We start from the raw sequence: 21,541 nt of genomic DNA on the forward strand, positions 1-21,541 counted from the left end.
AGGCACGCCAGGCAAAGCCCACTGTATGCCCACCTACGTACTTCAGCATCACAGTGTTTATTAACATTCACTTCTTATTTTTTTTTTTTAAAGGCGCTGGAGTGACATAGCCCTTTCGAATGTATTTGGCCTGCTCTGCTTTTACTGGATCAAAACAGGTTTTCATTTGTTTTAAACACAGCGATGCCGAAATCTGCCTCGTAGCTATAACAGAATGGAAAAAAAAAAAAGAAGATAAATTTCCTATGCCAGTCCTGCCTGCAGCCATAAAAACATTTTTTTTTTTTATTTGTTTCGCTTTGGTTGTGCAGAAGTAGGCCTGTTGCTGAACAGAAGTTATTTCTCCAGACATAAATGACTACTTCTTTTTCCAAACCTGTAATCTGTAGTGAAATCAACAAGCTCTGAGCTCTGAGCTGCCTGGTAAGTTTTTAGTTTCAATTTTGCGGTTGTTTGGCAGAAGATCTGCATCACTGCTAACCATGCTGGAAGGCGTCCTAAAATGCGAAGCATTTATTCCTCCCGCTTTCCCACATTAAAAAGACAGAATTCCGGAGTCAGTGATGAGCAGATTACAGCCCTGCATCTTAAACCGAAGAGTGTTAAAGAGCTCCTTAGCAGGATTTTCAGCAGCGGCAGAATCTGAAGGCCCAGATCGTCACAGAAGGGGCTAACGCTAACCCTAAAAGCCGCGGTTTGATCTCGCACAGTACTTGTGAGCTACTTCCACCACACCCCTCCTTTAATAGCTTTTTTATGATAATCGGCAAGGTCAGTACGACTCAAGGCTGTACGTGAACGAGGGGCAAAAACCATCCGAGCAGAACCGACTGAAAGCGTTTCCAGTCTGTCCGAGCGACTGATTCACCTCTTCCTAACGCGTGTCAGCTTAAAGCACCGTAAAGCAGTCCCGAAACAAGCGAGTTTCGAAATGCAAATCAGGTAGATTGCAACATGTATTAGCCTCGCAAGAGCTCTTCTTAATTACTGCCATTATTTAGACCATCACCATAAATGAAGCTTCGTCCAATCCCTTTTTATTGTGCCTTTTTTTTTTTCCTCTAGCCTTAAGAAGTCATAAAACCATAAACCTCAGGTTTTTAGTCAGCTAACTAGTTCTAAGCAGCTAACATTAGTGCCTTAATGAACTTAATGAGGTTCCATTATCATTCTTTGCGAAGCAAGAACTAAAACCTGGAACTGCCAGGACGTATTTTCCGTATATTTTGGTCAAGAATCTGGGGCGTATAAAACTGACACCCCCGCGTTGTAGCGGGACGGACACATGACTGAAGTCAAGTGTTTTTCCAACAGCCCACTTCGAGCAAATAACTGAAGTTATTTGGGCTTTCTACATTACATGTACTCTAGCAGAGTCAGCAGCGAGTGCCCAGCCCGAGAAAAGCCTGGCGTTTAACTCTGGAAAGAGCAGCCCTACGCAGCGAGTTCAGGTCAACGGTCTGCAGGAAGCCAGGAGCCATCCAGAAAACGGGATTCCCGCGGCAGGACTCGGGTTCAACCTCTCAGCCAGGCTTCACGAGGCAGCGCCGAAGGAAGGCCAAGCAGACGCAGAGAGGCAGACAGCGAGGCCGGAAGACAAAGGCAGCGAGACGGCAGAATTTGCTTTAAAAAGTTCTCGGCTGGATTCGTTCAAAGGGCTCGAGGAAAAGCACTACTCCTCCTCCGCACGCGGGGACGCCTCTGTCGGACATTTCACGGTGTTTCGCAGCAACACGTGATGGGTCAAGTGATGCCACCCTCGGCACTGGCAGGAGCCGACTTCTCCATCAGCCGGGATGCGCGAGGGAGCAAGGCTGCCTTCTCCCTCCTCCAGCTGGCCGGAGGAAGCCTCGAGTCCATTCACTGCAACAAAAGGAGACTGCTGAGGCTGCTCAGAGGCAGCAGCGTTAGCGAGAGGTTTCAGGTGCGGTTCGTCAGATGCTCACCGAGCTATAAATAGAGGAGCTGTGGCCAGCAGGCCAGCCTGTGCACAGGGCGGTTTCCTCCGCTCTGCAGCGGGCTGGACCTACTCGAGCACGGCCTAAGAGCACGCTTTCAGACCTGATTCTTTTATCGCCGCCTCGAGAAAACAACTATCCGTATAACATTTCTAAAAGCAGGCGGGAGGGGGGAACGAACCGAGGGTGCTGGCGCTTCTCCTGCTTTCCCTACGAGGCGCGCTTGCAGCGGGAAGGCTGGCAGCTCTCGCACGCGTTCAACTTTAATAAAATTACGGCTCCTGCTCCCCACAGGCGGCTGAGGGAGGCTCCCCCCTGCTTCTGCCCCACAGTTTGGGCACCACAGCAGCTCCGGGTCGGGGTGAGGCGAGGGGCTCCTGGCACGCTGACAGCCTGAGGGGCTCGGGCAGGGGCCGGTGCCGGTCCTGAGGGGACACCGGGCCCGGGGGGGTGCCCACAAACCCCGGGAGGTGCCCCAAACCCCGGGGCCGGCTGCTCTGAAGGGAACCCGGCCTCCAGCCGCCGCTCCGGGCCCGGCCAGGGCCCGACCCCCCCGGTCGGCGGCCCCTGAGGGGCTGCGGGCAGGGACCGAGCCCCCCCCGAGCCCGGTTCCCCGGCAGGTGGCGGGGCCGGGGGGGGGGGGGGGGGGAGGGTGGCTTGGAGGGGGGGGTGCTGCAGCCGCGGGGGTGCCCGGTGCCGGCGCCTACCTGAAGTAGTAGACATCGCTCTTGCCGGCGCTGAGGCCCGACTTGCGGATCACCTCCTCCTTCTTCCAGCCGGGGGGCAGCGCGGGGCAGTCCATCCTGCCCTGCCGCTCCATGCACCGCGCCGCGGCCCCGGCCGGGGGGGACGGGGCTCGCCCGGAGCCCAGCGGCTGGAGCCGGAGCCGGGACCGGGAGCGGGTCCGGGGCCGGGAGCGGGGCCGGGACCCCCTGGCGATGGCGGCGGCGGCTGCTGGGCGCCAGGAGCGCGGGCTGCGCGCGCAGCCGGCGGGGCGCTCGCCCGGCGCCCGCTTCCGCGGCCGGGCCCCGCGGGCGGTGGGAGCGGCCCCGCGGGCGGGGCGCGGCCTCGGAGCCCGGCCCGGGGTGAAGCGGGGGGGGGGGGGGCCGGACAGCGCCGCCCTCACGCGGGCAGCGCCGGGAGCGGGCCGGGAGCCGAGCCCGAGGAGCCGCCGCCGCCCTCCCCGCCCCCGCGCGGGCACCGCCGCCTGCTCCGGCTCCGCGGGACGGGGCCGCCGCCGCTGAGCGCCGCCCGGCCGCTTCTAGGGCCTGCGCGGAGCCGCCGGGCCATGGCGCGGCCCCGGGGCGGCGGCGGGGCCGGGCAGGGCGACGACGAGGAGGAGGAGAAGGAGGAGGAGGAAGAGTGGCGGTGCCCGCAGCCGGGCCGCGAGGCCGCTCCGCCCGCCCCGAGTGAGAGGGGGCCCGGGGCGGGGGCTGAGGGGGGACGGTGTGAGGTGGCGTGAGGGGCTGGCGCGGTCTGATTGACTAATTGCTCGACTGATTGACCGATGGATTGATTAATTGACTGATGGGTTGGCTGATTGACTGTTCGATTGATTAGTTGGCTGATCGATTGATTAATTGGTTGACGGACCGCCTGAGGGACTGATTAACCCGGCGGCTTTGGGCTTGCTGCCTGTCAGGTGGAGATTTGCCTCCCTCTTTGCCTTCCCCTGGAAAGGCTTCAACGTCCGAGTCCCCCAGGCTTCTCGGAACAGCTCGCTTAGCCTCATCCTTAACCCCAAATTTTGTGGAACTGACAAGGGTTACTCTCCACAAGGGTTTGGAGTCACTGCTACTGTGCTTAGAACTGAGCTAAAGGCAGATGACTTGACAGAAATATACCAAAATAACTTCAATATTCCACTGGGAACAGCTACTGCATCGCTTAAACTATGTACTAATGTAGTCCAGTGAAAAAAGAAATCCAAGTGGCCACCTGAAAACAGGAAGACGCCCAGCAGTAAGCTGAGCTGCTGTGGATGACTTACCCTCCTAACTGACCCCAGAGTTAACACGGTGCTAGAATTAATATAAATCTCATCGATTTTATATTCTCGTCATATGTTTAGTAGCATAAACTGATCTAAAACCTTTCATCGCGTTGAAGGCGGCTAGTAATATTTAATCTGTTTGTTTACTCTCCTTGCAGCAGGCCACGGCAAGTCGGCATCAGCAAGAAACGCGGCGTGCAGAGTAGTTGTGCACGTGGACTTGGACTGCTTCTATGCCCAAGTAGAGATGGTCCGTAATCCTGAGCTAAGAGACAAGCCTCTAGGTAGGAGTTACTTTGCTGCTGATTAATCTGGGGAATGTCTGCGTTCAGGCAGGAGAAACCGAGGAGGTAGGGCTGCACGGTGACACGCAGGCAGTCACCCGGCAGCTGTAACCACATCCGCAGTGAGCAAGGTGCAGGCTCGGCTCCGTGCAGCCGGGTGACTACGAGACTAATAAATCCTCGGGAGCACAAGCGTGGGCACTCGCCAACACGTCCGAACAGTTCTGGGGATTGAGGCTGGTTCATAACGCATGTAGGCACGGAGAGGGCTGAGCTCCACGGGTGAGCCGTTTGACACAGTCATGCTCAAAGCACGCTTTATTCCATCCAGAAGCTGAGCCTGAATGCAAGGCAGTCAGTAATGGCCACAATCGGTGGAGGGTGCACATCTTAAATTAACTCATACATAAAGGTCACTTTCATGGGTAAAATTGCCTGAAAAGGGCCAAGGGTAAGAGGAAAACGTGAGATTTTAAAATGTTCTTACCAGATGCTAATCTAAATCAGCAGATCTGTCCTTGCAGTCTTGTGAAGTAAGACTTTTGGGATTGTTTGCTTATTCTGTAATGTCATGTTCTGATCAAAATCTATGCTTTGTAGTCTTTGCAGTGGCATGAAAGTACTCCGGCCTTCTGTGAAGTACCAAGAAACCGAGACTTTGAAAAACATTTAACCCTTATTTTCAGGTGTGCAGCAGAAATCCCTAGTAGTAACCTCTAACTATGAAGCCAGAAGACTTGGAGTTAAGAAACTGATGTCTGTGAAAGATGCTAAAGAAAAGTGTCCTCAGCTGATACTGGTTAACGGAGAAGATCTAACTCCATACAGGGAAATGTCATACAAGGTTACAGGTACAAAATTAACAATTTTTCGGTACAGGACAAACACATCCAGTTAAATCCTGTGTGCACATGCACATGTATGCAATATTACCGCTATATGCTGCTCTAAAAGTTCTTGAGCCTCCTACTATGGTGATAATTATGGTCATCAATGTCAATATTTCATAAAATAAGATGCTAAACTTGGTTGCAGTCTGGGTCAGGCATTATATCATACTGATGTTTTATGGGATCTGTATGCTGCATTGGGTTTATAGCCGTGTAGTTCTTACGGAACATTTTTTCTTACTTAAATACTGATTTCATTAACATATTTCCGAATGTAAAATGATGGAGAACGGAATCCTGAAACCTTCAAGTTGGTAAACTTCTTCAGAATCTCTTAATTATATGGTATGTCTGCGTTGTCACTTATTACTGCTTTTTATTACTAGCAGCTTTAACAGCTGAAATAGTGATAAATGTGAAAGCCAGTCTGACTGAGAAGCAGATTTTCTTTGAAGAAGGTACTGCAGAGGTTAAGAGCTATCATTTTGTAAAGAAATGAGGAAAGAAATTTGAGGAGAAGAAAAGCAGCTGACGGAGACAATTGTGGGATGGAGAAATATTTTTCTTCTTCACCTGCTCTTCATTTATTCAGTAAATACATAGATAAATAAATGTATATTCAGGGCCTTATCGTCCAGAAGAGAATGGGGTCTCTCTTCTTGCAAGCATTCTGTATGTTAAATTTGGGTATCTCTTCCTCCTAGGATTGTTGGAAGAATTTTGTCCTCTAGTGGAAAGGCTTGGGTTTGACGAAAATTTTGTAGATATCACAGAGATTGTCGAGAAAAGGCTAAGCCAGCTACAACAAAGCGGATGTTCCAGAGTGTGTGTGTCTGGCCACGTGTACAACAACCAAGGTGAGTATAACGTTCTGCATGCTGAAAAATACAACGTTTGTGACATTCAGGAAAAGTATCCTTCTGCCTCTAAGTATTGTCCAAAGCTGAGCAGCTGGAAAATTGTCTTGCTCTGTGCTTTGTATTTGAGAGTTGACATATCACAAGTGTGAATTGGTCTGCCAATTAGACTGTACATAAAATAAATCTCCGCGGCAGAGAAGCACGTACAATCATTATAAAGAACTGATTTTCCTTATATTGTTTTTTTTTTCTTGTTCTTGAAGCTATTCTTAGCGAAGTCAGGGCAGCCCTCTAAATCAAAGATTCTGAAATCTCTCATTTTATTACATTGATACAAGAATCTGCAACGTTAAATACTTTTGCACCAATTAATATATTGTATTTAATGTTTAAAATGCTCCCTTAACATTCTTTATCCTTGACCGCATGCTCTTGGTTTAGACAGTGGCAGCGTCTTTTACCGGGACTTTGGGGAGGAGTGTGGTTAAACTTGGATGCTGAAATCATAGTGGTAGCACTTGTACAGCTGTAACAGAATGTAAAAAATGCCCAAATCTTATTAGAGAACCAACTAAGGGACTGTTTAGACACTGAACGCAGCTTGCTTGCCTTTTGCAGCTATCGATTTACGTGATACAACGCACGTAAGACTGGTTATTGGATCGCAGATCGCAGAAGAGTTCAGGGAAGCCATGCACGCTCGACTCGGCCTCACAGGCTGCGCAGGAGTGGCCTGTAACAAGTTACTGTCTAAGCTGGTATCTGGGACCTTCAAACCAAACCAGCAAACAGTTCTGCTGCCTGAAAGCTGTCAAGATCTGATGCGCAACCTTGATCACATCCAAAAAGTGCCTGGTAAGCGTGGTGCTATAGGCATAGGTGGCGAGCATATTGACAGCCCTTAAAATAATAAGAAAAAGTACTGCAAAGATGATAAATGGAATAATTTTAAATCTAGTTCCTCTAAGTGGGCAGGGGGATGTAGAGGTGTATGTTTAGGGTGCTTTTTTTTTTTTTTTTAATAAGCTGTTTTGTTTAGCAGAAGGAACAAAACGACTTTGGTCTTCTTCGTTTTTGATTGTGACATGAATGTGTTGCTGCGCTTTACAAGATACCTTCAAAATACTTAAATCCTCGTTTACCGAAGCTTGAACGTTGTGACTGACGCTAGGTTTTACATGCAAAAGTTTTTTTGGTTGTGTTTTTTTGTTTGTTTGTTTGCCTTTAATTTTCTGTCTGGGAACCTATTGAGAGTTATTTAAACAGTCTCTTGGAGCCTGGTCGAATATTCTGGGGAAGTCCTCTGCCTAATTATGCTACGCTGCCGCTATGTTGTTGGCCAGCAAGCATTGTTGCAGGCTACAGGCACAGCAGGACCTTTGCTTTGTCCCAGTATGGCTTTTCTAATGACAGATCCTAAAACTGGAATGGAAACTCATGGAATCATAGAATGGTTGGGCTTGGAAGGGACCTTAAAGATCCCCCAGTTCCAGCCCCCCGCCATGGGCAGGGGCACCTCCCGCTAGACCAGGTTGCTCCAAGCCCCATCCGACCTGGCCTTGAACACTTCCAGGGACGGGCGTCCAGAGCTTCTCACCAAAAATGTTGCTGAGAAGCCTTCACTGCATTAGCGAAAGTAACTGTCAGCGCTGATTTCTACGTGGGTGGGCAATATTTTTATTGCGTACATACAAACATTCACAGAAAAGTGAAAGCGTGTGGATACGTGTGTGTATTTTTTGATTTTCATTTTTTTCTATGTATTTTTAATACACATTTTACTTAGGCATTGGCTACAAAACCGCCAAGCGTCTCGAAACGCTGGGTGTTAGAAGTGTGTGTGATCTCCAGGCGTTTCCATCTGCTGTGTTAGAGAAGGAACTAGGGGCTTCCGCTGCTCAGCGCATCCAAAAACTCAGCTACGGAGAAGATGACTCCCCTGTGACTCCCTCAGGCCCTCCTCAGGTACAAGTATTGTTCTGAGATACTTAGCAGAGAGCAAAAAAAATTGCTTTGAGTTCTATAAGGCTTAGCTGGGCTAGCTAACTGAAATTACTCCAATTATTTTGCTAACTTTATATAACAATTCCTGCATTTTCATATGCGTTCCCTAGCATAACTCATAATAAAATATAGTTCTGAAATTCAGTTGAGCTCTGTCACAGTTATCTTGGAGTCAATTCTACAGAACTATGGTGTGTTGTTTTTTTTTTCCTCTTCAGAATTTTGAAATGAATATAAAATTGAAGGGATTATTGTGTTTTTTCAGTCCTTTAGTGATGAAGATTCCTTTAAAAAATGTTCCTCAGAAGTGGAAGTTAAAGAGAAAATTGAAGAACTGCTTCGTAGCCTCTTAGACAGGTGACTGCCCTCCATAGCTCTTTCTGATGACTGAATTTGTGAGCTGAAGGGACTCGGAGCATGTGTTAGGTTTGTCTCATACTCGACATTTCTTCTCCGAGCAAAATGCATTTTTAGGAACAGCACCCGCCTTTCCAATTTCTCTTTCTTCTTTTTTTTTTTTTTCTTAATCCATGAATCGTCTTTCTGTATTTTCCTCTCTCCCCCTGGTCTTTTGGCTCACCCCTACCTCCCCCTGAGCTGGCTGCCAGCCCTTCCGTTGCCGTCCAGCTTTTTCTGACAAAGGTCTCCGCATCGTTCCGCTTGCTGATTGTTCTCTGTTGCTGCGGTCGGGCACTGCAGTTCTTACTGCGTCGTCACTAATGTCTCTCATTTCCTGTGAAGATCCCTGGTTTTTCTTTCGTTTTCTGTAGGTGAGTGTCTGTTGCTACTTTCAGACCCTTGGTTATCACTGTTTATATTTGTCTCCTACTCCACAACTTACTCTTCTGTTGGACTGAAAGAATAGTTTCACTTCTTCCCCTTCCTTTGCCTCAAGAATCCAGGCACTATCCAAACCCAAAATATTTGAAAAGGCAAAACAGCATAGCAGGTGGATTCCACTACTCATTTCTTAACTACTATGACTTTCCTATCCTCCCTTTTTATCCTGTAACTGTTTAAAACCAGTTAATTACAAGGATAAATAGCCTTACAACACTGGATTGTTTCTCTTCTGCTATGCTTTGATTTCTTCTGACTTTTAAAACCCCTTGTGTCCCGCAGTTGCTTTCGATATTTTTTCTTGAGAAATAGTTTTCCTATTCTCCCCATGCCTCTCTAAGCCTTAAAATAATCTGTAAGTCATGAAAGCTTTTTTTCCCCCTACATCTATGCAAGTCTCACAACAGACACAGCAAATTTAGTTACATTAGCATTCTGGACAGGGAATCTTTTCTCTGCATCTTAGATGTTTCTCAGAACAGTCTCTGTCTTTAGAGTTTTTAATTACTGTGTCCTATCTTGTTATCTTTTTATTTATTTATTTATTTATTTTGTAGGGAAAATACCTCCATGGCTTTTGGAGGGGGAAAGAGAAATGAGTACATCATACTTCGTTTCTTCCCTTTCTTCCAAAAGCTAGCTATTTTTTTTTGCCCCTGAATTGGGGAAGTCTTCTTGAAAAGCTAAAAACTAGAAGCTGAGGATTACGTAGTGTGGAACTGCAAAGACTACGCTAAATGTATTTAAATGTATTAAATGCTGAAATGTGGCAGTATTGCAGACTAACCCACTTAATTTTCACATTTTTTTTTTTGAGTCTTTTTTTAAGACTCGCAGAGACAGTACTCACACGGTTTTGGAATTCTAACTTGTGGGTAATTAAGAGAAGCAGGTAGGACCTAAAGTTCCCCACGTAATCAGCGGAGGAAAATAGGGAGTTGGGAGAGCTTATCACTTTGCACACATTCATGTTCCGCAGGGTATCCAAAGATGGAAGACAGCCACACACCGTGCGACTGACTATCCGCCACTTCTCTGCGACCGATAGGTGGTTTAATCGGGAAAGCCGTCAGTGTGCCATTCCACCTCATCTCGTTCAGAAATTCGGAAAAGGTGCGCTTAGAATTTTTGAAAGTGGCAACGCTTAGAATTTTTGAAAATGGTAGCAGCACAAAATTGGTCCTTAACTTCTCTGAGCACTGTATGTTGTCCAAAGATATTAAATGTTAGCTGACTGATGCTACAGTCAGAAGGTGCGTATTAGAACAAACCCAGGAGTTAAAAAATGTTTTGAAAAGAGCTAGTCTGGTGCTTTCTGACTGTCAGAGTGGCTTGTGCTAACTGGATTAAGAAGAAAAAACTGAGATACCTGGTCTGTTTTTTCTGCTAAACTCAATTACTTTATTTCATGATGATATTCCCTATATTTAATACTTACAAGCTTTTCCATTACTTGTCGTGGATGTATCGTGGTGAGATATGTTAAAGACGTGTAGAACTTCACTTCAGGGATAATATCTAGGGTACTGCCAAGTTCTAACCCGGCCTGGCTGGATTCGTGGCAGTAAACGTCCTGGGCTGGGGGAGGTCTGCCTCCTGGATTAATAATCTGCTTGGTTTATGGATTTGAATTGTGTTCTTAGATGAATGGCTTATTTATTTATTTATTTTATTTTGTAATAAAATGCCTTTTTGCTCTATCTCAGAAAATTAATAACATGCATTTGACGCTTCATTCCGAACTGAGGAAGAGGAAATAAATCTGAATCGCTGCTGCGTTAGCATGCAGAATTGCTATTCCCTGAATTTATTTATAATTTATTTCCCTGAACTTTTTAATTCAGTTCGTGGCATACCTGACAGGGCAGAACAAACATCTTAATGACTATATTGATGAATAATTTTGGAAGCCTATAGCAGTGTTTAGAGCCTGACACTTCAGGAATTCATCTTTTGAGATGAATAAAGATTTCCTTAGTGGATTTATGGAGTTATATACTACAAATAGCAGCGTGTATTAAGCTTTTTAGATTGTCATTGATGTCTCTGTTCCTGTACATGCAAAATGGTGAAAGTTCACAATATAAAGTTGGAAGTGCCTCGTACATTGCCTTGTACTTTGCTATTTAAATCAATCTTCAGTCACCTACTTTTGATTATATACATAGCTTTTTTTTTCAATTACTGTTTGTTTGTTTCAGAAAGCAGCAACATTATATCTCCATTGATTGCTATACTAATGAAACTCTTTCGAAAGATGGTAAATGTAGACCTACCATTTCATCTTACCCTTCTGAGCGTTAGCTTCTCTAATCTCAAAGATGTTCCTAGCAGCAAGAAAGGATCAATAGGTTTTTATCTAAAGCAGATGCCACCAACATCAAGCTCTGGTAAAAGTGTCCAGGTAAGCTGAAAGATGCTGAAAAATTATCTTTGCAGATAAGAAAGTTCTGAGATATTTCAGTCTTTATTGTTATAGATTTAAACTTTAACTGCTTGGAAGTTTTTGGATCATAAATTGTATTCATCAAATAAAAATGAAGATTTATTTGGAATCTTCAGAGCAGGTGCTACTCGTTTGCTTTCTTTCATTAGATAGCACGAAATTTGTTTTAAGCAATCTGTTTTGAGTGGAACAGCCACGTAGCTTATCAGCCCTCTAGACTTCAAGAGGACAGAATTCGCTAAGGGAGAAATCCAGATGTACATCTTCTGAAAACAATTCCTGATTTTTGCTTTTAGTTTCAGTAAGATGTGCCGTTATTTAGCACTTGTGAAACAATAAGCCACTTAGGTATCGTTACACCGAAGCACGTTTTCATGTTTTACATCTGAAAATTGTAGAGTTCATACTCCTGTACGACAGATTCTGGTGGAAATAATCTCAGCTTCATTTAAGATAAAGCCAGGGATAGAACTTGTAACTTTTATCTTAGATTAAAATCTCCTTGAAGTTGCTTATCATTTACCTTGTTGCTTTTACTACGATACTTTCACAGTGATTATTTAACTTACTATGCATTCTTAAATCTCCCTGTTCAGACTAGAAATTAAACAAAGATGTGGTTCTGTGTTGGCCTCTAGCACCAGCTTCTGCTCTGCTGAGCTTTTAATGCCCACTTGAAATCGAACGCATCTAGCCCCCAGTCACACATGCTGGACTGTGCAGACTATGGAAACACTGCGAAGTAATTCCACAAGATGTTTTCCATACATAATAGAAACAGTGACTTCAAAATGACATTGTGCCCTGAATTTACTGTTTCTGTCCTGACATAGCAATTTTGCATATTGATACTCGTCTGTTTCTTGACTGCTCAGGAGTAAAGCAATAAAATACAGCTTCAGAGTTGCTCCTTTAAATTAAGAAAAGGATTCCTACCTGAATCTACCTGTTTAGATCTGTGTTTGAGAATAAGATTAGAAAAAAGCATTACTGATTCTTATTATTACCGTCTATTAAGGAATAATTTGAAGGAGTTGCCGTTAGTAACATAGCGCTCAGTGGTTAGTAGGCTTGTGGTTTTATGTACATCTTATGTCACAGGAGATGGAAGATGGCTCACAAGGTGAAGGAAGTGCTTCTTGGAACCAGACCTGGAACAGAACTGGCACTACAAAAACGAAGAGACTTTCAGAGGAAAAGAAAAGCAATACAAAAAAAGCAAGAATTCCTGACTTTCCCTGTCATTTGTCTCCTGGTGGTATTGACCAGGAAGTCTTCAGGGAACTTCCAGAGGATATTAAAAAAGAAATTATGTCTGAAAAAGCAGGAGAAGTGATCTCTGCTGAGAATGTCTTGGGTCAGCCACCAGTATGTTTTGCAGAGGAGGTACAGAGCGCTTCCCTGAATTCTAAGGGGCTGAACAGCGATGAGCACTCTGCAGGGTACAGTGCACACCTCTCATCAGCTCGTGAATCAGAATCAGCTTGGACACACAGCTCCAGCACCAGGTGCTCTGTTGAGTATCCTCAAAGCGTGCTCACAGGCAGCAGTATGGAAGAAAACCCTGCTGACTCTCACAGCTTCAGGGACTTGTCAGTTGTTGAAGCTGCTGCCAGCCAAACTGTTCTGCGTGTCCCTGCCTTGGATGAAGATGAGCAGGCCTTTGAAATAACTTCCAAGGGTAAAAACGACAGCAAGAAAGTAGGAATTGTCCTTCCTCCTAGTGTCGATCCAAAGACTTTTTATGAACTGCCTACGGATGTGCAAGAAGAACTACTAGCTGAATGGAAGAGTCGGGAACCTGTGTCCAAATCTTGTATAGAGAAACCTCCAGAAAGGCCTAAAACAAATAGAGGAAGAAAGAATACAGCGTCGAGTTCCTCACAGTCTAACAGTTTGCTAAGGTATTTTAAGCCACAGTGAAACATTTTTCATAATAGTAACGCTGTAGGATTCAGCACTGGAAGGCACTTTAGTTACTGTAAAGATGTGAGTATTAAAAATGTATTTTGACATAAAACCTGCTGCTGACTGCTTAAGTAGTAGTTAGTCTTATTTTTCTTCTCTGTTCATTTATATGATGAATCTCAAATTGTCCTAAGATGTTACTTCATGCTAACTTATTTTAATATTCACTATCAATACCTTAACACGCTGACCAGAGGGAGAAATTTTGAATTTACTTGTCAGTGATTTGTATTATGCACGCTATTAATTTTTTCTAACAACTCAGGAGGAGACCACCCAGTGAAGATGAAAGCTATGTTCACACTCTTCTTTTAATTTGCACCGCTGCTTCTGTGATGATTTGTAAAAGAAATTGCTCTTGTCCTAGCTGCCACCCTTTCCTGCCATTTAAGCTTATGTAGAAGTACTGGAAAATCTACAGGAGTAACGGGAAATGCTACTTCCACATAAACCAGCTCATTCCTGGACTTCGGGCAGCATACAAAAACTCACGGTGGGTTTTGGAGCTCGGGATTCAGAGGATGACAGACAACTCTGAGTGAGTATAAAGAGCAGCTTTTAATGAGATGCTGTATAATCATATTCATCAGTCTTTCCTTCAAATATTTAATTCCAAAACAGTGATATAGTTGTTAATTACACTTGCACACTTAATAAACATGTTTAAAGTCTCTAGTACACAAGATCTTCGCTTGTTTCAGTCAGGAGTGCGTAATTGAGGTAAGAATTTATCAAAGTGTTTAAAGCTATAGCAAAATATTTGACATTTGGCATTTTAACATTGCTGTAATTTACATCACCAAGTTCTCATGTGACTGCAAACAGAAGTGCAAAAATATTACAAGACATCGCCTGATAACAGTGAAAGCTACATCGTCTACTTCGATGGCACTTCAGGGTAGATTCTTGCACCATTCCCCAAAAGCAGAGAAAACTAGCATTCACTATTTTAACAGAGAAGTTGAGCTTTACACGTTTCCACATAAACCATTAAAATAAACTTCACCTTCCATTTTAAATATGAATCGAAGTAAAAAATGCACATGACTTAAGCACATATTATTTTCCACTTCCGTTTAATTACGGTCTTTAAAGCTTTTCAGTCCAGCCCTTGTTTCAGTGATTAAGTTTATGAGAGTCGTAGGTAACGCTGTCTCCACCACAGAGCAAGGAAGCATTCCTCCTAGTTCTGGCTGAATAAATACGACTAGCTTAGAGTGCTCTGGATTCCTGTGATGAAGGGAGCGAAATCCTTCAGTTAACAGTTGTTACTGCTGCTCTGAAACTTACTGAGCTGTGCGAATGTTTACAAGTTACAGTCAGTCTCTGTTGAAATTACTCCTATAAGAAACGGAGGATACACGAATGGTCCTAGAAGATTAAATTCAGCTATCGAGTCTAACGAGGTTCCCTCAGTTGTTTCAGGAGGTAGCGTGAGTCACGAAACTGATTTGCACAAAAATCTAAAAGTTTGCCCAAAATAAAACCGTCTAAATAATAATAATAATAAATAAATAAATAAATAAAGCTGTTTGGGTTCAGTAGATTAAAGCTTTGTATTTAGAGGACAACTGAGTAACTGAAGATGCCACTTAAATACTTACTCAGGCAAGGGAGAACACACGTACCCACAGGGATTGTTACGGCCTCGGACACAAGAGGGAGTTGGAGGGCAGTTGGAATATTCCACACTGATAGCTACAAGTTGCCACACACACACAAAAAAAAAAAAAAAGGCAAATTAACCTATTTTTATACGTGTGAATCATAAGACTCAAAAATAACTTCTGGAAACATCAAACAACTCCCACCGCTATGGGATAGCGCAAGATCCCACAATATGCTCACTGATGTGTTTAATCGTTTTATTCTGTAAGCGAGATACCTAAAGGACATCAAATATTTGTGCAAGTAATTCAATATGCATCGAAATCTCCGTGGATGTTTGGGCAAGCGTAACCAGCAGGATTATCCTTGAGACGCGATTACACATACTTAAGTGTTGAATTGTGGTTTAGTTCAGGGCAAAGTAGTCAGTTTGTTAGCAGATGTCTTTAATTAGTTAACGCAGTTGCAAAGAAGACGAGGAAACTGTTGGCTGCGTACATGCACAGTAGTAGTTGGGAGGGGTTGTTTTGTTTAGTTACATAGTAGTAGTTAGGAGGGGTTGTTTTGTTTAACTCTCCATTAGTTTTGCGTAATAAAGTATTGTGACATGGCTTGAAAAATGGTCGTAGGTCACTAAAGATCCAAGATGAATAAGGGCGTTTTCTGCCATGTTCTAAGACCCCCCACAAAAGGAAAAGCTCATTACAGAAATAAGAGATAATAATAATAGAGATAATTTCCTTGTTTATCATGTAATATCAATCGTTTTACATTTTGTATATGTATACAAAGCTAAACTCAGGATCAGCTACAGAACAAATTAGCAAAGTTCAGTCTGAGAATTCCGTATTAGGCAAGTAGTATTTGGTCAGGAAGACCCCCAAGTACAGAAAAGAGTTTATTTAACAAAGACTGAACTTCTATATCGAAATAAATTCTAAATTTCTCGTTACTGCTACTATTTTTTTTTAGGGCAGGAGGGCAACAGAGACAGTGAAAGGACTAGAGGGCATGTGAGGAGGAGTTGCGAGGAGCAGCTGAGGCCACCAGGTTTGTTCGTCCTGGAGGAGAGGTGACCTCCTCACCAGCCACAGCTTCCTTGTGAGCTGGGAGCAGAGAGGGTGGTGCTGAGCTCTCTGGTGACCGCAAGAAAACAGCTTAAAGCTGCATCGGGGAAAGTCCAGGTTGGACTTCCAGATCAGGAAACAGTTCCTCACTGAGAGGGCTGTCAAGTACTCAACGCCTTTAGCTATATAATAAATGGTTTAACTCCTAGCTTGCCCTGGGCAGAGTCAGGAGTTGGACTTGATGATCCTCCTGGGTCTATTCCAGCTCAGGAGATTCTGTGAATAGTTTCAGTATTAAGGAAACACCGTTTTGGAACAAACGAGAGGGAACTGTTACCATCAGTAAGACCGTACGCGAGCAGTATGTATACTGTGATTAGACTTAGCAATTCACAGGAGGTTTTCCAAAATGCAGCCAAAATCCGTAAACACGCAGCAGTCCCACGTAACTCACAGTTAGTTGTAAGGATACCGCCAGGGTAGGCTTTGACATGCAGCAGGTCAACAAAATCTCTCGATGAAATCAGGCCCATGCCGTAACTGTGCGTTACGCTGTGGTATATACCCGTGTCCTAAAAGTAAGTACATGTAATTTTTTTTTGTGCGTTAATACGTAAAAAGCTAAGCTTTATTCGATTGACAAGCATTACACGAACAATGAGAGGATGGCAAAAATGTATTTCTACTTGTTAGTGTAAGCAGGCAGTTCTAGCTAGTTAATGGTGAACTAACACCACAGCACCAAAAGGGATCTTCCAGTAAGAAGAGGTGGGGGGATTCTTTACCCGTCCTTGAGGCCTGGATCTGAGCAGGAAAATCGCTGCGTGAAAAACTCAAAACATGCACGTTTAGTATCTGTGGAGCTAGAATACCTATTTGCATTAAAATACACGTGCTAGATGGTACAATACATTTTAAGGTGTAATTTATTTGGTAAGGTAAGCCAGTAATCCAGTTCCAAAGAAAAAAGCGAAGGAGGACGGATGGCTGTATCACTACATCCCAATCCTGATCAGCTCCGGCAGATCCAGGCAGAGGGAAGTGGGGTTAGATAAAAGCTAAAATGTTTTTGTTCAGCTTAGTGAGTACTTTCATGTACTCGAGTCATTCATTCATCGGCCGCGAGACCCCTCCGTGATGCGCAGGGCCATCTCTCTCAAGTTGTTACAGAGGTCCCCTAGTACAGAACTGAGATTTTCCAGAGGAATTTCAAGCTCCTGGTTTCCAGAGTGCTTGGGACAAAGCCCCAGACAACTGGAATTCAGAACACAGAGGAGTTCGCAGCACTAGTACAGCATCATTACGTTCTGCCCTCGACTCGTGTACCCAAATAAGCACAGCACCCAGTCAAATCCAAGAAATGCTTTCTGATAATTTCTGTTACCACTAGCATAAATTAAGGATTTGATTTGCAGATTCCCTGGTGTGATTTCATTCATACTTCCTACAGCAGCATGGAAGTAACTGTAACCTACCTTTTAAACCCCCGTATTTTACACCCCATTCCAAATTTGTGTGCTACCTGAGAAGCACACTAGCCTGTACAGTGGCCAGAAGAGGTTTTTGAGTTTTAGTTGGTTTTTTTGTTTGTTTCTTTTAAATCTGTGTAAACTATGCTTAGAGAGAAGCGTTCCCTAAATTTTGTTATGATTCTGTCTCACCCTGCTCTTGGTGGAGACTTCTGATGTTTTCCATCCGCTTAATTCTTGGCCTCTTACTTCATAATAAATATTTAAATCTTAAGGGGAGCGATGTACACATCCATTTCACATAAGCAGCAGGTTTAGAAAAAGTTCTGACCAACTCAGAACGGATTTCATATTAAGAGCTTTCTTCATCCCAAAAGAGATCTTTTTAGTCACCACAATTCAGGCAAAAATAGTTAAAATAAAAGCTGTGTATTTTAAACAATTGCATTACCTGGTCAACGCTTTCTAACAGACTGTAAGATTTTAATGCTTTGTCCCATTTGTTTCGATATTCAGGAAGATACATAAAAGGAATAATTTTACTAGGGACTTCCTCAATTATCCCTTCTCCACGGTATCTACATTTCGTAAAACAAACAAAAACAAAACAAAAAAAACCAGGTTTTTAAATTCACATTTATTAGAAAAATAGGTTACACAATAATAAACGTCTAGAAGGTGGGAACACCAGCCTACAATGAGGGTAAAGACAACAAACGTGATTGCGCTTGATGGCTTGATTAAAATGCAAGTAGTAAAAAGATTACTATTATTTGTAGCTGATTTTTGAGACCATCACATTCTTAATACCACACATCTCAAATTAATATCACACATCTCAAATGCATCATTTATTGTCAGCTATTAGGTAAGAACATGCTAATTTAAATGTGATTTATCTATTAATTTATATTTTTCTACATGAATACTTTCAAACCGTTTTGATACTGCAAATCTTCTTACTGCTTATGAACCAGTACACTGGTGTTTCTCCAGCTTTTGTTCCTAGTACTCTGGGAAGTTCAAGGGAAAGTTCAGAGCGGGGAAGAGCGGCCTCTTACAAGGAAATAGGAAACTCCTCTAATGCTGGGAAACGCTCCCTAGCACGGGTAGTTCACACACCTGGTTTCTGGGAAACGGTGAATCACTCTGATAATCACTAACAGACAGCAATCGAGCGCAAAGGTTAAGGATGCTGCACAGAGACAAAGGAGCTCAAAGGATACTGCTGGCAAAGAGTTTAAGAAACGCGGTTATCAGATTTGCGGCCCCTGACAACACACGACTGGAAGCGAGAAAGGGCGAACGGACATTTCAGCACCACTTACTGCCTCGGTGAAGCGAGTGCGCAGCGTGGGTGTGAAGGACTGCTGCGGAAACTTGCCTCTCCGCTAACTACAACAGGTCTGACGGGGATGGAAAACATTTTAATGTCTACTCAAAAATGGGGAACGTAAACCATGGCGGGGCCAGTTGAAATCGTATTTAGTATTTGAATACACCCTTTATTTCCATAGCTGCCAGGAATTGATGTTTACCGGTATCCTAAGCAACTCTCGCCTGCATCCTGTAATATCTTCTCTCCTAAGCTCTGTAGTCGTTAATCAAACAACTACAAAGTTTGATTAGGAGACAAAACATCACGAGAGACCCCATTCACCCTTGCGCAGTTGCCTTAATGCTACCCTGAACTCTGCTGAAAATATTTCACCCATGTGAAAAGCAAGAATCTGCATTTTCGCTACCAGATTCCATGCTGCCTTCTCTTTGCAAGTAAAGCAAACTGTTCCTACTCCTGCCACTTAGAAAAGAAACTGGCATTTGTGATACGCGGTTAATAAATATTGAATGTCAAACTGGAAATGGGAACAGCTCTATTTTTGCTTCTAGAAACAGCTGGTATTCCTTCCTAAAAGGACATGCCAGAGATCAATACAGCTTGTTAACGTGACAAAGATATTTACGAAAATAAACGGAAGAGATCCTGGCTCCCTGCCCGAGTGGCAGAAAGCATACCACGCTGCTTCTCCTGCCTGCCTACGTGCCTGACTGGGACTGCAGGATGCCTTTTTCATCCGAAAGATACAAGTCAGGCGCATCCTTCTGAGTTCCAAGCTACCATATTCTCAGTCCTTCACATCCACCTGCACTGGAATAAGATCTGAAACACAAGAATAATGCCACTTCCAAACTATTCAATTTCTTATTAAGATAATAGTACTCTTAAGATATTCTAATGACATATTACTTTCCATTATAATACTATAATGTAATTCTTTTGTAATACTATTAATACAGCATTGCATTCTCTAGTGAATACCTTCTATGCTTCAGAAGGAGTTAAAAAGCCAAGCACAATCTTTGGATTTAGAATGCCATTAATCAGAAACATCTCATCATACTGAGAACTTACAAATTTGAATAAAAATAATCGGATTCATATTGTCCCTACTGCTTCTTTGTCTAAACTGACATTTAATATAATTTAATACCCATTAGGCATTAAAAAAAAAGCTAAGGACACACCGTAAGTGTCCTTTTACTCCCCTTTCGCATGCTTCTCTTCAGTGAGATTTCTTTTCTCCCTGTTTCAATGATCTGTCTCAGCCACCAGTTGAGTGCCACAGCCAGCATAAATGGGAAGGACTGCAGAGCTTGGAGAGGGGTAAGGAAGCAGAAAGGATGAATGTAAAAAAGAACAGTCTACTCCATCAGCGTCAGCAAGTTATATGATCAGGTTACTCCACCTCCCCTAATTCCACCCTCTGGGCCAAATCCAGCTCAACAACAGCACTGAAGTCATAGCTCAAAAGAAGGATGGACAGATGCTGCTGCTGCTTCAGAGACTAAAAGACCCTCTTCTTCCCAGTACAGCAAACTCCTTTTCAAGTGCCAGAAAGAAAAAGGCACAGGTAAAGCAGCGTGAGAGCTTTATTGTGTTTACATGTGTATCGGTGATTTCACGAGTGTGAAGATGAGAAAAGGGAACTCCTGCTGATAGGTATAATGGCATGAACAGGATATTCCACCAGGAACAGCTTCCAACTTCAGGCTAAAAGGTAGTAATAGGTGTCTACTTATCCTATATTAATAACTGCTATAGAATATTTAATTTCCATAGCACATTTAAAATCGTTTGGGAAATGCATCTCTTCTATTCCAGCGCTACTGCTGACTCAGGGCAACTACAGTGCAAAATCTCTGCAGTTAACAAGACTAAACACATCCCTGAGGGACAGAACACGATCAGTTTTTCCATTTAGATCTTGGGTGTCACTGTTTAGATCTGGGCGTCACTGTTCGAGACAGATGTTGGCGTTCGTTACAACGACAAACAAAATGCAAATACTTACATATTTCCCGCATACTCTTTTGAAGGCTTTGAAGAAACTGTAACATTTTTCTCAAAATGAGAAAAAGAAAATAAAAAGTTAGTAGACTACCTTCCATCAGTTGCTAGTTTTTTAAAGCAAAACAAAGTTTTAAACACTTTCTGCAACAAAATGTGTTTAATAAGGATAACTTCATAAACAGTATTAACTAGTATTCACTTACCGAAACTTTTATCACCCTCCATCCTGAAGTATCCTGGCTGTACGATAAGATTTTTTCTGAAATTTCATCCGTGATTTTCTTATAGTCCATTTATCTGCAAAAACGTAAAAGCAACTTGTTGGCATGCAATAAAAGCATTCCCTGAAGGGCAGTAAGGGCTCGCTTCTCTATTCTTTCCGAAGGCTTTAATAAACCTTGAGCGTTCCTATCAGATGAACTTCTTGGCCATCGTATTCCAATTCAGAAACGAAGCCAGTCGTTTATTAAAACGACATCATACAACCGTTTCCCAGCCCGAACTCCTGATGACCGGGGCTCGGGGTGGGACTTTCGCATCAATTCCAGCGCCCAGCCCGCACCTCGCTGCCACCAAACCCGTTGTCACCACAGGTCGGGTGTCGCCCTCCTCACGGAGCTCACCACACGGGGATCCGGAGCTGCCAGGACGCCTCGCAGCCCGCTCCGCCTCGCCTCCTTCCCTCGCCTCCGTCCCTCCTCACACCCGTCCCCCCCGGGCTCTCCTCACGCCTCACCTCACCCGCCTCACGGCCGCGCTCGGCCCCGCCCCGGGGCATGCCGGGAGCTGTAGTCCCAGCCCG

At 43.9% G+C, this 21,541-nt stretch overlaps 3 protein-coding genes across 10 annotated transcripts in view; 1 reads left to right on the forward strand and 2 right to left on the reverse strand.

Annotated features, from left to right (window-relative positions):
- MBD2 (methyl-CpG binding domain protein 2) overlaps window positions 1-2,982 on the reverse strand; it is a 32,769-nt gene extending 29,787 nt beyond the window's left edge. The window contains exon 1 of the mRNA XM_080572447.1: window positions 2,666-2,982. Within this exon, the coding sequence (XP_080428573.1) occupies window positions 2,666-2,778 (113 nt within the window). The 5' untranslated portion in view covers window positions 2,779-2,982. The remainder of the gene's footprint in view (window positions 1-2,665) is intronic.
- On the forward strand, window positions 1,908-19,250 carry POLI (DNA polymerase iota). 6 transcript variants are annotated; one of them, XR_013943045.1, is made up of 13 exons: window positions 3,121-3,367; window positions 4,110-4,235; window positions 4,922-5,086; window positions 5,830-5,982; window positions 6,604-6,840; window positions 7,772-7,950; window positions 8,255-8,346; window positions 9,809-9,942; window positions 11,031-11,233; window positions 12,377-13,179; window positions 13,509-13,781; window positions 15,824-15,901; window positions 18,384-19,250. XR_013943045.1 is itself a non-coding variant. In XM_080572437.1 (11 exons), exons 2-11 carry the CDS (start codon window positions 4,199-4,201, stop codon window positions 13,642-13,644), a joined length of 2,139 nt encoding a protein of 712 aa, XP_080428563.1. In that variant the 5' UTR covers window positions 1,908-1,924; window positions 4,110-4,198; the 3' UTR covers window positions 13,645-13,921. The 6 variants fall into 6 exon arrangements, 4 of the variants coding, with proteins under 4 accessions (XP_080428563.1, XP_080428560.1, XP_080428561.1 ...); XR_013943046.1 differs by lacking the exon at window positions 15,824-15,901; XM_080572437.1 differs by lacking the exons at window positions 3,121-3,367; window positions 15,824-15,901; window positions 18,384-19,250 and adding an exon at window positions 1,908-1,924 and having other exon boundaries at window positions 13,509-13,921.
- STARD6 (StAR related lipid transfer domain containing 6) lies at window positions 13,782-21,519 on the reverse strand. Of its 3 annotated transcripts, none has more exons than XM_080572453.1 (7): window positions 21,476-21,519; window positions 20,943-21,036; window positions 20,741-20,790; window positions 17,839-17,965; window positions 16,373-16,490; window positions 14,848-14,941; window positions 13,782-14,473 (listed from the first exon to the last, which is right to left on the reverse strand). In XM_080572453.1, the coding sequence occupies exons 2-7, from the start codon at window positions 21,030-21,032 to the stop codon at window positions 14,320-14,322; spliced, it is 633 nt and encodes a 210-aa protein (XP_080428579.1). In that variant the 5' UTR covers window positions 21,033-21,036; window positions 21,476-21,519; the 3' UTR covers window positions 13,782-14,319. The 3 variants fall into 3 exon arrangements, with proteins under 3 accessions (XP_080428579.1, XP_080428577.1, XP_080428578.1); XM_080572451.1 differs by lacking the exon at window positions 21,476-21,519 and adding an exon at window positions 21,363-21,435; XM_080572452.1 differs by lacking the exon at window positions 21,476-21,519 and adding an exon at window positions 21,302-21,435.
- Window positions 21,520-21,541: the final 22 nt, after the last annotated feature.

The sequence above is a fragment of the Anser brachyrhynchus genome (genome assembly GCF_964034855.1).
Source record: "Anser brachyrhynchus genome assembly, chromosome: W".
Classification (NCBI taxonomy): domain Eukaryota; kingdom Metazoa; phylum Chordata; class Aves; order Anseriformes; family Anatidae; genus Anser; species Anser brachyrhynchus.